This window comes from Anser brachyrhynchus (assembly GCF_964034855.1).
Source record: "Anser brachyrhynchus genome assembly, chromosome: 6".
NCBI lineage: Eukaryota > Metazoa > Chordata > Aves > Anseriformes > Anatidae > Anser > Anser brachyrhynchus.
Window position 1 is genome coordinate 42,088,331 of NC_137700.1, and position 13,889 is coordinate 42,102,219.

General features: G+C 41.9%; 1 protein-coding gene across 3 annotated transcripts in view; it reads right to left on the reverse strand.

The window, feature by feature from the left end:
- Positions 1–11,135: 11,135 nt before the first annotated feature.
- Positions 11,136–13,889, reverse strand: part of LOC308196879 ((E2-independent) E3 ubiquitin-conjugating enzyme FATS) — a 65,236-nt gene continuing 62,482 nt past the window's right edge. For all 3 annotated transcript variants that reach the window (XR_013952452.1, XM_080596615.1, XM_080596618.1), the window contains exons 7-9: positions 13,824–13,887; positions 12,920–13,019; positions 11,136–12,052 (exon numbers count right to left, since the gene is read on the reverse strand). Coding sequence is in view for 2 of the 3 variants with exons in the window: in XM_080596615.1 (XP_080452741.1) it covers positions 12,014–12,052; positions 12,920–13,019; positions 13,824–13,887 (203 nt within the window). In the remaining variant the exon portion in view is untranslated. The remainder of the gene's footprint in view (positions 12,053–12,919; positions 13,020–13,823; positions 13,888–13,889) is intronic.

Below are 13,889 nucleotides of genomic sequence, written 5' to 3' on the forward strand. Positions count from 1 at the left end.
TCTTGGCACAAATACACCTGGAAAAGAGCTGGGCCTCCTATCAGCTGCTTTTCCCCACAATTAAAAATTCCCTCCACCTCTCCCCTCAGCCTTCCACCCCAGACCACTCACCTCCAGCTGCCCTCAATTCTGAACGCTGCCTACATCTACCCCTCATTTCTTATCTTGGCAGCATGGATTTTCCTCATCACACCCCTTCCCAGGCAACCCCTATCCTTGTGAGCAGTCGGGGACTATGTATAGCTTTAAATACCAAAATGCTAAATTATCCCCGCTTCCCCGGGATCAATTACATTTCAGTAAAAACATCTAAACTCAGCAATGTTTAATCCCTAAAAATATAAACTAATGAACTCCATTGACTATCTTATTAAGGAGATGCATAATCCACACAGCACTTTGGTTAAAAATGTGAAAATTAAACCAGAAGATTTGTTTGTGGCAGGCCACCATAAATGCCACGTAGACATTTTTATGCTTTGAAGCTTTTTTTCCTCCACTTAAAAAATAAATAAATAAATAAATAAATAAATAATAAAATAAAAGGGGGAGCTAGGGACTTTAAAATACAGTTTTGGTAATCCCACATGGCTTTTCAGTTAAATGGCAGTATTTTTATTTCGAGTAACAATATTCGCTAACAGAGAATGTGGAGCCAATTATATCTTGGTCAGTCACTAGCATGAATGAAATAGATATTATCAAAGTTCCTCCTCCTCCTCCCCCAAAACTTAACAAGAAAAGAACACTTGCATTTTACTGCACTAATTTTATGGGGTTGAAGTCGATAAATTGATAGTTTATCAGAAAGCCCCAAATACTTTATTAACAACATTCTTAAAGGAATGCTACCGAATTACAGTTACTCTGACTCTGGAGAACAACAGTACATTTTCACAGCAGTCTCAAATTTCTTTTGTTAAAAAAAAAAAAAAAAAAAAAAAAAAAAAGAGTGAAGTTAATCTGAAGTGCCCCTGCTTCTCTATGTGCCTACGAGAGACCAAACCTTGACTTTTCATTTCTCATGTCAAACCACCTCCCACAATTAGTTTTACGAGGCTTGGTTTATCCACTTCAGAAGAACAAGGCTGAGTTTCCCTGCAGGAAATGAAAATTGCATCCAGGTTGTGTGGCTGCTTCAAAGGGGGCCACAGCCCCGATCCTGCAGGTTGCTCCCGCGGGCGATGGGCTGTCCATTCCTCCCGCCCAGCTTTGTTCTTTAGCGCTCTCAGGGACGGGGTGGGGGGGTGGCTGTAGGGGGGGGTCTCATGCTGTCTGAGATTTTATTTACCTTTGTATCTTTTGCTACTGCTTCTTTAAGCTTTCTTTCTTTCATTCTTCCTTCCTTCCTTCCTTTTTTTTTTTTTTTCTTTTCATTTTTGTTCTCCTTATCTTCCTTAGTGTAGGTATTTAGTTTTTCTTTACTTCAGCCGCATGTAGCTTTTCTTTCCAAAACACACACTCCTCTCTGTGCTGGTTTAGGGCTGTCCCACAATAGCAGCAGGATGTGAACAGCTAAATAATCTTTTCACTCTTCGTTTCTATCTCCTTGGGAAAGGGAAAGCTAACACATGGCCATTTCTTCCCTATAGATATGGGCAGAGGGTGGCATGTGCTGGTAGCTTGGTTTGCACTCAGCTTTAAGGCTCAGCCTCTGCTCTGCAGGAACAGCAAGCCAGGCACCAGCTAAAAACCCCAAACCACAGATCCCTCTGCTGTAGTGTCTCCGTGCTTTGGGATGTGTGGATGAAATATCTCCCCCTGCGGCTTCGGGTCACTTGTGGCTAGAGGAAAGCCTCAGGAAAGAAGTGGCGAGGATCGAGGATGGCCGAGATGCCATCTTGGAGCCCTCTTCGGGCATGTCTGTCAACTGCGTCGCCTCTGTTTATTCTTCCCTCACTTCCCCTTGAAGTTGTTTGGAAACACTTAACACTCCTCCTTCAGCAGGAGACTGAGAATTTGTAACACACATGGGGTGCTCGGCCATTCGGCCTTACTCTTGGTCAGCCCCGAGGCAGGGCCGCAGGTAGGCCTCATGTTCTCTCCAGCCGCCATCCCTGCCCCTGACTGGTGTCACTGTATCACTTTAAAGGGTTGGGTTTGAGGGGCTTAACCCTCAGCTTGCATTTACTTTGATAATATGTTGATGTAAAAAGTACACATGATTTTTAACAGTTCATATTTGACTGTATCAAAATACAGGCACTTGGCTTGGCCTCTGGTTATCAAATTACTCATTCAGGCGGGACCTTTAGTTCACAGGGCACTGGAAAGGTCAAGTCAGAAGAGAGCCATATGGAAAAGACAAGTATGGAATAAAGTGTGGAATAACTTACCTGGAAACAAGCATAACATGAGGGCTTGTACAGACAGCTATAGAAAGGAGATACGCTGGGGAAAACATCAACTTCCATCAGTTTCCCCTTGGTTAAAAAAGAAGGAAATTTTAGAAGGAATTAGGGGCTGCTGGAGACAACATGAAGAAAAAGAAGGGGGAGAATAAATTAAAAAAAAAAAAAAGTAAGAGTGAACATGTTTTAAAACCTTCAGACTACGATATACCATATGCTCTGGTGACATTAGACAGGACCTTAGGGTATAGACAGGAGTAACAAACTATATGGCACTTGTGAGGTGGACTTTGGTGTGCTACGGAGCATGGAGTACTAAAATATGAAGAAAAAAGCTGTTTGCTACCCTTCTGTGCTACAGCAGGAATTGCATCCCTGCATTATAGTTTAAGTTAATGAAGAGTGGATAAACCCTTCAGACAGTTGAAAGATAATTTCAAGAGGAGAGGTTCTGGAGGGGAGAAAGCACCTCTGTAACGCTGCTCTCACATCTTCCCCGATCAGCCGTGATCTCCTGCTGGATATCCAGGAAACCTCACTGTAATCACAGCATCGAGTATTATCCAGAAATCTGAGTCCTTTTATTCCCATATGTGCCAAAAGGCATGAAAACTTGTCTGGGCTTAGCTACAGGGATCTACAGTTTTGGGGCCTCCAGGCTGAAGTTTTTGCTTCGTACTGTAAACAAAACAAAACAAAAAAACCTTTTCCCTTTGAAATCTGTGTGTCCCCTAGCCAGCTGCTGAGACTTTGTGTCTCCAGTCTTCCCTCACTTCATTAACTCGCTGCAAAATCAAGATCCTGCTGAATTGTGACTGGAGTGGCAGATTGCAGTACTCTGTAATTAACAGGCAGAGATATAGCAGAGTACAGCCTGACCCTTCACCACAGAGGCTTGCTGCAGACCTCTGCCACAATGCTCGGACACAAAATAGCATGCTCCCAAGAATAGCATCCATCAGCTCTGCACGCTGAAATGAAATACTTACTTTATTGCATGGATTTGAATAGTTTGCTTTACATACTTGGGAGAAGTTGCATTCTCCAGATTTCCTGGTCTGGGAGGGCAAGTTTCCATCCTCCGTATCTTCAGTGAGAGTGCATTCCTGCACGCCTTGATGGGTTGTCATGCTGTCCCAAGCAGTGCACAGAGCCCAAAGCGAGACATTAAGCCCATGAAATTCAATGCAAGGTCAGCAATCCTACCTTCATGCTATTGATATAATCCTGCCTTCCTGCTTGCAGATCCTTGCTTTGGTCATGGCCTTTTTCACCTCAAAGGTCCCACAACGCCAAATTCATCTGAAATTGCTGCCCTGGAGCTCTGCCCTTTGCTGCTCCATGCCCTGCTCAGGCGAGCTGATGGGCACCCAGTGCCACTAGAGCTCAGCCTGATTCCAGGCATAGCCTTCTCCTGACCTCTCTAGAGGACCAAGGAGTTGCTCAGTATCTCCTTTGTTGCACACAAACTTACAATGCTGGGTTTGGTCTGGTTGAGCAGAGACTCCCTCCTGAGACAAACCTGCGAGCTGTTTGAAGTAACACGGTCCTTTGTGCAGGCAGGGAATGATGAACGGCTACATCCCATGGAGTGGTTACAATACTGAATTCACCTCATCACTGACCACAGAACCCCAGAACTAAAATGCTTCTAGGTACATTTCTTTTTAGATACAGAAGAAATTAAACCACCCACCACTTTGTTTGAATGCTAAAGCATTATAACACTATGTTCAAATATAAGTAAAACTGACATGGCCATCCTGAAGTTATTTACATATTTAATAAATGAGACAATAATTGTAACCTCTTTCAGGGATAAAATGTAATTTGTGTTTGGAGAACACCGCCAGCCAGCATCACTCCCACCTGCAAGGGGGGCAGCGGGGCTGGTGGCGAGTGGCACGTGCTCGTCACCCTCCTCTGCCCTCCCTGCTCTGCCCAGTTCATCCTACCCCCTCACTGCAACACTGTTTTGGAAAACAGCTCCTTTTCTCTAACAAAGCAGGGGAGTAGGCTCAGCTTTAATGCTGATTAAGCTCTATATACTACTTTATAGGGAAACTACACAGAGACTGTTGCAGCCTGCTGTAACAGGGCCAAGGGTGAAAAAGCCAAGAGGAGCTCAAGCGAGAGCAAACAAAGAAACCCACCGCTCCAAGGATACAGGACCTTAACAACAACAACAGCAACCCCCTAAATTCTTCAGCAGTTAAAACACAAAAACCCATATCTCATGCGCTCCCTCGTTACATTCTTTTCCTGTAGCATAAACCCTCGGTCGTGCAAACACAGAGCTCTGCGAGCACGGCCACCCCCGGCAGCGGAGCCTCCCCGTGCCCCAGTGCTTATCTTCATAAATCAGAGAGGGGGTCCAGCGTGGCTGTGCAGCCCTGAAGTGACACTTTTCCTTCTGATGCTGCCATTTTCCTGGCCAAAGCTATTGTCGTAACTGGTGACCCTCACCCTCCCCTGCAGCAAGGACACGTGGCACACTGGGGTAGTCGATGTTACCAGAATTAATATTCTGCAAAATCATCGTTTGCGCTCTCTTCTAGTTTGGTGTTCTGCTCATGATCAGTCCCTGTTAACTGCACTGAGAAGGAAATTCTGCCATGTGGGAAGAAGCAGCAAGGATTTTCTGCCCAACAGCCTGCTATAGAAGATCCTGGAAAGTCCAGACCAGAGTGATGTAACCCTAAGTTCTGTGCATCCAACATCCTCTCCCTGAGGACCTGAATAGCTCCTTCTTTTCCCATGGCAGAAAACACATCATTTTAGGCTTTGCTACTAAGTTCAGTAGTCATTTACAGAAGTGACGGTTCTGCACCAGGATCCTTGTATCAGAGAGAACAGTTCTGAGAGCATGGCAGAAAAGTTTCCTGTACTACAAATCTTTTAAATATGACAAATAACCCATTAAATAAGTTTTTCTGACTTCAGACCAGACTTTGAGAACAAGCACTTTGATCCATTGCTTCGAATTTCACTGTCTCCCTGAAAACAAAAGAAAAAAAAGACCACAAATTTTTACATGTCTCACAAGAGGATAGTATTCAACTCAGACCAAAAATTATGAAGTCATATATTTTTAACATTCCTGTCTAGCCCTCTACAAACCACAAAACAATGCAACATCCATCATCGTAAATGCTGGGACAGTAAATTAGGACAGCATATTTTTGGATGCTTTTAAAGAAAAATAAATATTTCTAATTGGAAATTTGAGAGAAATCATTAAAAAGTACTATGGTATGTATCATGGGAGAATGAAATCAATCAGGTCTTAATCTCATATTATTCATGAAAGGAAGAGCGAAACAGAGCTCTTTTTGTCATAGACATTTTCTGATTGTTATATTCTGATGCAAAACTTTCATTTGCTTTGGGTCACAAACACAGCAATTGAAATCTCTCAGAACTAAAACAAATAGAAGTAAAATGCTGGTTTTGTAATATCCGCTAATAGTATTAGGTAGAACAGTCAGCCATAATTATATATCTTTCATGCAATTTAACTTATGCCATTACATAATTAAATTTAGACCAACGAGCCCTCAAAGTTATATTTTTACATAATAACAAACACAAAAATTATATATGTGCTCCCAGTAGCATTACAAGTTAAGTATATATTTGGCGACACTTTACAGTAAGTGGGTATTCATTACTAATTCCTCTGGTATTCATTGTAATAACATTAGTCACGAAGAACTAATGTGGATATAATATGTAAGAGCTGGTTTATTTCTCTATAAATCGGCAGTGTAGAATAGACTGGTAATTCCCTGTCGCTTACATCACTGCACTGTTGTTGAAGACCGCCACCAGGGCAGGTATTCAAACCAGGCTGTGCTGTTGTCATTGCCTGCCTGGGCAGCCACAGCGAGCATCCAGCTCGTTATTTATCCCTGGAGAAGAGCATCGTCCTTTCCTTGTTGTTCTTCCCCCAAATCACGGCACATATCTGTCTCCAGCCCATCTCCCTCCAACCTTCTGCAGTGACACAATTTCAGAGAACATCCCAGCTACAAGAAACAGACTTCTCCTGTTCCAAATACGTGGTTTTTTCTTCTTGTTTTTGTTTCTGGCTCTCTGGCCACATTTACATATTACAATTCATTAAGCTGATTGCTGAGGGACCTATCCTTCAGACACTGGTATCAGATAATTTTCCGATTCACCCAGTTTCAGACTGACACCATTTCCATGACCACCCGTTTGGTCATAAACTTCATTAACTTTCATCACATCACCCCAGAGGAGGATACAAAGAGTTCACTTATTTAAGAGAACAAGAAGTTGTAAAAAAAAAACAAAAAAAAAACAAAAAAAGCACAAAACCGTGAAATAAAATTGGAAGTCTAACAATTTCTCAGGTACAACTTCATGAACTGCAAGAGCTTTCCTCTTAAAAGGTGTTGGATAGTGTATTATCAGGTGGCCCAAGTGAGAAAATGAAGCTAATGTATGTTTAAGAAGTGCTGCTTTTTTCTACTTGCAATTTCTAAAGTGATGTGCAGCCCTGCAGTAACTCTAGAACCACGCAGCAGCCTACGTTTAGTAAGTGTTTGCATAAAGATCTCCCTATAATTATATGTGTACTAACGTCTAGTCATTGCAGGATACTGTAGAAGGTAAAAGTATTTAAAACATGAAGTCTAACAATAGATCACCGTGACCAATTTCTAATAATAATAAAAAAATATATCTCTGCAATTAGGGAGTCTTTTTCATAATCCTATCTATGCAACAAGAACCTCAAGCAGTTTATTCCATTTTTCCTCTTTACTAATTTTATGTAATTGTGTGTACCATGAGCACATTTGTGCAGTTTCTTCTCATTTTTTAATCATTCTGCAGCTGCTAGGGAGATGATACACCTCATTATCTTATTCTGTGGGTCATCTAAAATGGATATTAAGTAATTCTACCTCCTACAGCTTTGGTAAGGAGCCAAGGAGAACTAGGATAAGTAAGACGCCTGACAGAAAAATGGAATGTTTTTTTATTTTCAATGTAGAAGTGTGTTTTTACATGACTTTTTTTTTTTTTCCATCAGTTTGGCAGTTTTGCCAAAGCTAAACACAGAGCTAAAGAAAAAATCAGAACCTCCCCAAACACTTCCAGTTAGTTCAGCTGGGAAACAAGTTTCGCTTGCAGAGCCAAACCAGAGTGATGCCGCTCTCAGCAGGTAGGCCAGCACCACCCAACAAGCAGCACAGGCTCCTCTCTCCGAGCAAGGACTTCGGGAAATAATTTTTGCGATTGTGATTTCAGCGGTAGTTATGTATTTAAATCAAAGCTTGTTAAGTATTTGCATTCCTATATTAAGCTTCTCTATCTGCAGTACATTTCAGTACCTTATTTTATCCTAATGCTCTTTTTTTATGCTCAGGTGTCCTTCTTGCACTTAACTTGTGCCCCTGCTTTCTGATCGCCTTTTATTAGGAAGTTTGCAAATTGGGAATGGCCTCAGAGGGGGCTGGGACTTCACAACCCCCCGTTGCCTGGTGCTGACCCATGGGCACGACAGCGGGGGAGCACAGCGAGAGCACCTCCCAGGCATCCAGCCCGCCGTAACCCAGCTCAGCAAGAAGCATACTGAGAAATAAACTACACAGGCTGAAGTCATAGCGCCTGATGAAATATGACCTTGTGGGACAACCCCGTGTACTGATCTACTCTGTCAGTGAACAAGTGGCCAGTCAATGCTCCCGGAAAGACAATTACCCACCCATCAAAGCACACAGGCATTTTTGTCCTTGGAGTCAAAGGAGCAAACATCTTTGCGGAAGAGGCAAGCTGGGGTATTTTTGGCCACAGAGCTCTCGCTGTGATGGATGTATCAGGAATGGATTCCTCCAGAGAGAGCTGCCAGAAACTTTATCCCTGCTTTTCTGTGTTGTTTTCCTTGTAAATCAGCCCTCTCACAAAAAACATTACACTGACATGACCAATCCCAGATACTAAACAACAAAACTCCGAGCAAGCCTTACCCAGACAGTCTCCTCTTCTATCTGACCAGCTGAGTAAACTTGAAGAAGTAACTAATGACTTGCATACACGTACACAGGAAAATATTTGGGTTTAAAATAAATCCCCAGAATACTGTAACCCTCAGCGCTTTACATTGCAATGACTTTCAGCCCTTAATGCTGTATTCCTGTCAGATGAAATTAATGTTGCCAACGTGGAAACAAATGGGTCTCGCACACCTAAACCACTGCCTGTTCCCCATGTGGGCTCCATTTTGACCAATGCACAACTTCATCCCTACTGAGAGGGTTCTGGTTAGGAAGGAAAAGGCTGAGCTGGTGAGCCTTAACATGCTGAAACCATCTCAAGATTTTACCCTAACCAACACTCATTAACACTGCTTTGGATGCACGTACGTGTCAGCAATGAGAAACCAGGCAAGTCAGCGAGGAGCTGGGGAACAAAGGGCAGTGCCTGCTGCCTGAAGTGTCAATCCTTGTGCGGTTGCACCAGCAGGAAGATGTGTCCCCCATGAAGACACACAAAGTGGGCTGACAGACAGAGAACCCATACCCAAACGGCATCCAAAGAGAAGGAAAATTCCAGTATTTAGCAAATATGGGTGATCTCCAGCAAAGGTTGGGGAGTTGCCTGTGGAGCATACTGTCCAACGGTGAATGTATTCTTTCCTTTGAAATGCCTGCGAGTCTGAAGTGAAATTACGTCAGTTTTGTTCCTAGCTCTAAAGTTTATTAAGTTGATGCCTACTGGTACAGGGCTAAGCCTGTGAGGCCCATGTTTTTCTGAAGTAACATTTTCCTGTATAGTCTATTTTCTATTACAATGACTTGATTGTAGAACTGAAATGAATGTCAGGATTGTTTGCTGGATACATTACCAGATACCTTCTTTTCTGAGGCCCAGAAAGAGAAATTAGGTTTGCAACAGAGATCATTTTTGTTATTTTGAAGTGAAGGTTTCATATCATATAAAGCATTCCCAGACAGTGATTTGCATTAGGCATTTTGTTCACTAGGTATACTTCCAAGGTTATTTATGGGAGACAATTTCCACCTCAAGTTCCCATATATTTGTCCTGTAGATTTTGAAAACTGCATTTAGAGAAAATAAAAAATATTGCAAAATAACCTTTCTCCAAAGCCAAAAGATTTTATGAACAGCATATTAATACAGAGAAGGTGGAGCTACTCATGAGCAAGGTGACACAAGGATGCAGCAAGCCTGCTCCGTACCATCCCTGAGAATGGCGAGCAGAAATGACAGAAAACCAAGCCACCCCTGCCCCAGGCAGCCTGCGGACCGGGTTTCCTAGGGGCAGAAAGCAAGCCGACCCATGTCACACCTCATTCCAGTTGCTCTCGTGTTTCCTTTCCTCACCAGGACGCCATGGATTTCCGAGAAGGATCAGCTCCTCTGTTTGATGAAAAGAGGCAACGGGCAAAACTGGAGCACAAGAAGTTCCAGCTAAACATCAGGAAACGCTTCTGCACTGTGTGGAGCAGGGAACCCTGGCACAGGCTGCCCAGATAGGGGCTGGGGGCTCCTCCTGGAGAGCTTCAAACCCACCGGAACCTGGGTCTTGTCTCCATACCAAAGTGCCTCTCTGTGGCTCTAGGGAAGAACTATAAGCAGGTTTAAATGGATGCAGTAAAGCAGTCTTAAATGTATATAATATTCCCCTATGGATGTGTGTGAGAAGCAATGCTCGTGATTCATTAAACCTGATAAATCAAAGCTGCATTCCTCCAAAGTCAAGAAACTAGGGGTTAAGGAACCAAGGGGGGAAATTTTAGGTTCCTACTGAACTCAACGGGGATTTGGTACTGACTTCTATAGGAAATGTCTTCAGTTCTTGTAGTGAGCTCTAACTGGAACTAAGCTTGAAAGATAATCCTTCAGATCCAGTCTAGGAGACCATGTGTGTGGGTGTGCTCACTGCTAAAATTTATCGCCGTGTGGTGGAGCCCCAGAAGTCCGCTGAAGAGAAAGGCCCTCCTGTTTGAGGCAGGCCACATGTTTTTCCTGGAGAGCAGCAGAGGGATCAATGAAGCCACAGGAGAGCAGACCTACCATGCAGCTGAGCCGTGAAGCTTGGAGGATGTCCCTTCTCGCAGTCCCTTTCACAAGTTCCCCTGTTTGGAGCCATGTGTGGTCCAGCCCTGACCTCAGTCCCCAGTACAGCATTACTTTATTGGTTAAAAAGACTTGTTTTGGGCAAGAGCCCTGGCAGTTCGTTTCTCACAATAAGCGTTTCCTTACCTTACTTGTCCTCTCAAAATGTATCGAACCAATTGTCGAGTACTTAAAAATATCTGCCTGGAATGCAGTGTATTTGTTCAATAAATCTCTATCTTCCCTGCGAGCAAAAATTAACATCATTAATCCCACTTTACAAACTAGGACGCTGAAACACAAAGAGGAAAAATAATGTAACAGAGAGAGAGCGTGAGATAGAACCAGGCTCCCGGTGTCCAGCACAAGTCACGCAGCTGACGGCTATCTAAGTGGCCATTGCTCTGCTCACAAACATCACACTTCCAAAACAGTTAACCTTACATCTCAGGATGGATTAGAAAAATAAAGCACAGATATCAAAGGCTAAATTCCAGCCTCGTTCAAACACATTCATTCGAGTGTTCATGCAACAGAGGTTAACACTTGCAATGATTTTTATGGGCAATATTTTTTACCATAGGATTTGTGGCAGACAAAGGCATGACTTCTCAAGAAGTTTCAATAATTGTGTTATATTTAACAGTACCAAATAAAAACACAGCAGTTGGATAAATATTATATTCGTGTTTTATTCCATAAATAAATTCCGTTGGTTTGTAAGCTGGTTGTTTTTACTTCCAAAATGTACAAATAACGATTTAAATATTTTTGGAGGAAACATTGCAGATGGTTTTAGTTCTGCAGTTTTGATGCAAACATACTTCTTGGCACTGCTTCATAATATGCCATTTCTATAAATACTTAATGCTCACAGAAGTGGAGTAAAATACATATTACAATGAAAAACATGAAAAGCAGTTATAACCAAATCTTTAAATATTGCCTTTAAACAGGTAAACTTGCTATGCAGATTCACTACATAAACAGGAATAGAGTTCTTCAGAGAGCTGAAATATTGGTCCCTTTTGGTATGTTAAGTATTAATGTGAAACTGCTGCTGCTATGATTATGTGGTAATGCTATTTCAGCTAGTTTCTAAACATAACAAATAATGATATTCATTTTTCTTTAGTTTGAGGATTTAACTCACAGGAAATCAATTAATAGAATACTTCAGAGAAATAAGTTTCCCAGGTCTTTTAAACCCAGTTCTATTGCTACAGAGATGTATACTTTCAAAAAGATTAAGATAAACAATACCACTGTGATTCAGTACTTGCATTAAAAATTCTTAAAATTATTTCCTCTGGGTAAACTGACCATAAGTTGATGCTCTCAAACAGCTGTGCTCCCTTTTAGACCATTTTTTGCTTACTTGAAAGTCGCCTTAAAATTTCAATTGAAATACAAATGATCTTTCTTTTTATAAAGAGCCAAAGATAAGAAAAATACCTCCAGGTAATTAAGATGACACTAACTTTTATGGCTTATCTAGCAGTCAAAGGCATTTGAGATCCAGTTAGGATGATCAGCAAGAGAAACCTTTGTCACTCAGTGTTCCTTTGAAGGAGCTGGTCCAGTAATTGCTAGGAAAAAAACAATGCAAAACAGCCTTAAGATAGTGTTAAACTACATGAGGCGGAAACAGCTGTAGAAGCCTGAGCAATACTGTGAGACAGTGAGACTGTGAGACAGTACAAGCCTCCTTAGATCTCAAATCTTTTTTTTTTATTTAAAAAAAATATTAAAAAAATAAAGAACTAATAATAATAATAAAAAAAAGCACTGAAAGCTTTTCCAGCTTGGACAAGAACGGTGTGATTAGATGGAGGACTAGAGCATGTAAGGAAAAATCGTTATATGTAGACGACACAGAGCAGGATTACCAGGCAGTGCATCAGATCTGCATGTAGATTAACTGTGCTAAAGCAGATTTCTGCCAGGACAAATTACTAATTTTTAAAATATAAAGTATCGGGTGCTTATTCCAACATGAGGTTCATCTGTCAATTCCAAGGCCAAAGAAGTGGCCAGCCCCAAGGAGAAGATTTGAACAACGTTCTTTGCTGTCAGAGTTTGCACGTGACAGCAGAGGCTCCCCAGCGTGCTGTGTCCATGGGCCTGTGTGAACACAGGTACCTGCCTCTCCTGCCAGCACCCGCTTCAGGGCTAGGAGAGAAGAAAACTAGAAAACTTCTTTGCTAGAGAGAAGAAAACAAGCTAATCACTGCGAAACCGCAGGGCCTGGTGTCTGAGCATCCTACACCTCAGTGTTCCTTCTCTGCCTCATAGGGGTGCTGAGGGCTCAGACGGATAATAGCGAAGAGAAGTGCACAAATACCGATAATAAAGCCACAAATAGATTTAATTACAGACCGGTGGTCAGACACTCATATTTTAAAGCAGCAAGAAGGATTACAGAGCTGTGCTTTGCATTCACAGTAAATCATTACCTTTTTGAAGATCTCCACACGGAGTCTGTTACTCTGGATGACTATCCGCTTCTGTTTTTCTTCTTGTTTCTTTTTTACTTCAGGTAAATTGTCATAAATCCTGGAATGAATTTGGAAAGTTAACTTCACACATCATCCCTGGGATTCGCAAACGACTTACTCTTCTATGGGAAAAGCATGCCTCCAATGCAATACTTGGCATTGATGGGCATCTCCGAGTATTTGAATTAGATCCATGGCAAAGGAATTATAAATTATTAATAATAATGTTATTATAGAAAACTGACTTCTTGAAAAACACTGCTGATTTTGGACTAAGGAGTAAAGAAAGAGATAGTATCAGGTTATCTCGATGCAGCAGCATAATTCTGGGGAAGCTTCTAATGAGCTCAGTGGAGATGGTTTTGATTTCAAAACAGAATTTAGCCTGTACTCTTTTTTTTTTTTTTTTGCATTTATGTCACGAAATTAATACTGAGCAATTATTTTCAGGCATTTCTCTGAAATCTAAGAAAACCATCCTTAGAAGACTGTAATCTGTTGATATTTTTTCACTGTCATTAGGAACTCTTTTACCAAAAAAGGCATTATTTGTCCTTTTTAAACACTACATGAGTTGCCCTCAAAAAGGTAACTTCTGGTCTTGATCTTTTCCCATTGAAAACAATGACAAAATTCCCCCTGGATCAAAAAGGGAGGAGAACCTTCCTTCTCTCAGGGATGTGGCTTGCAGGGTACAGGCACTCTGTGTTGTCTGAAACTCCTAGGAAGACGCTGCTCAAAGGGCAGGCTTGGCCCAAATAGATCAAATTGACGCAAACAAAGAAAAAATTGAGCATTGCGCAAAAGCACGGCAAGCAGTGTGACAGACCAGCCCCGGTGTGTGAAGGTGATGTGGAAGTACCTTTTGGATCTCATGTGCATCTCTTTCTCTGGAATGAATCTTTCCTTTGGTTTGAAGAGGTTATCT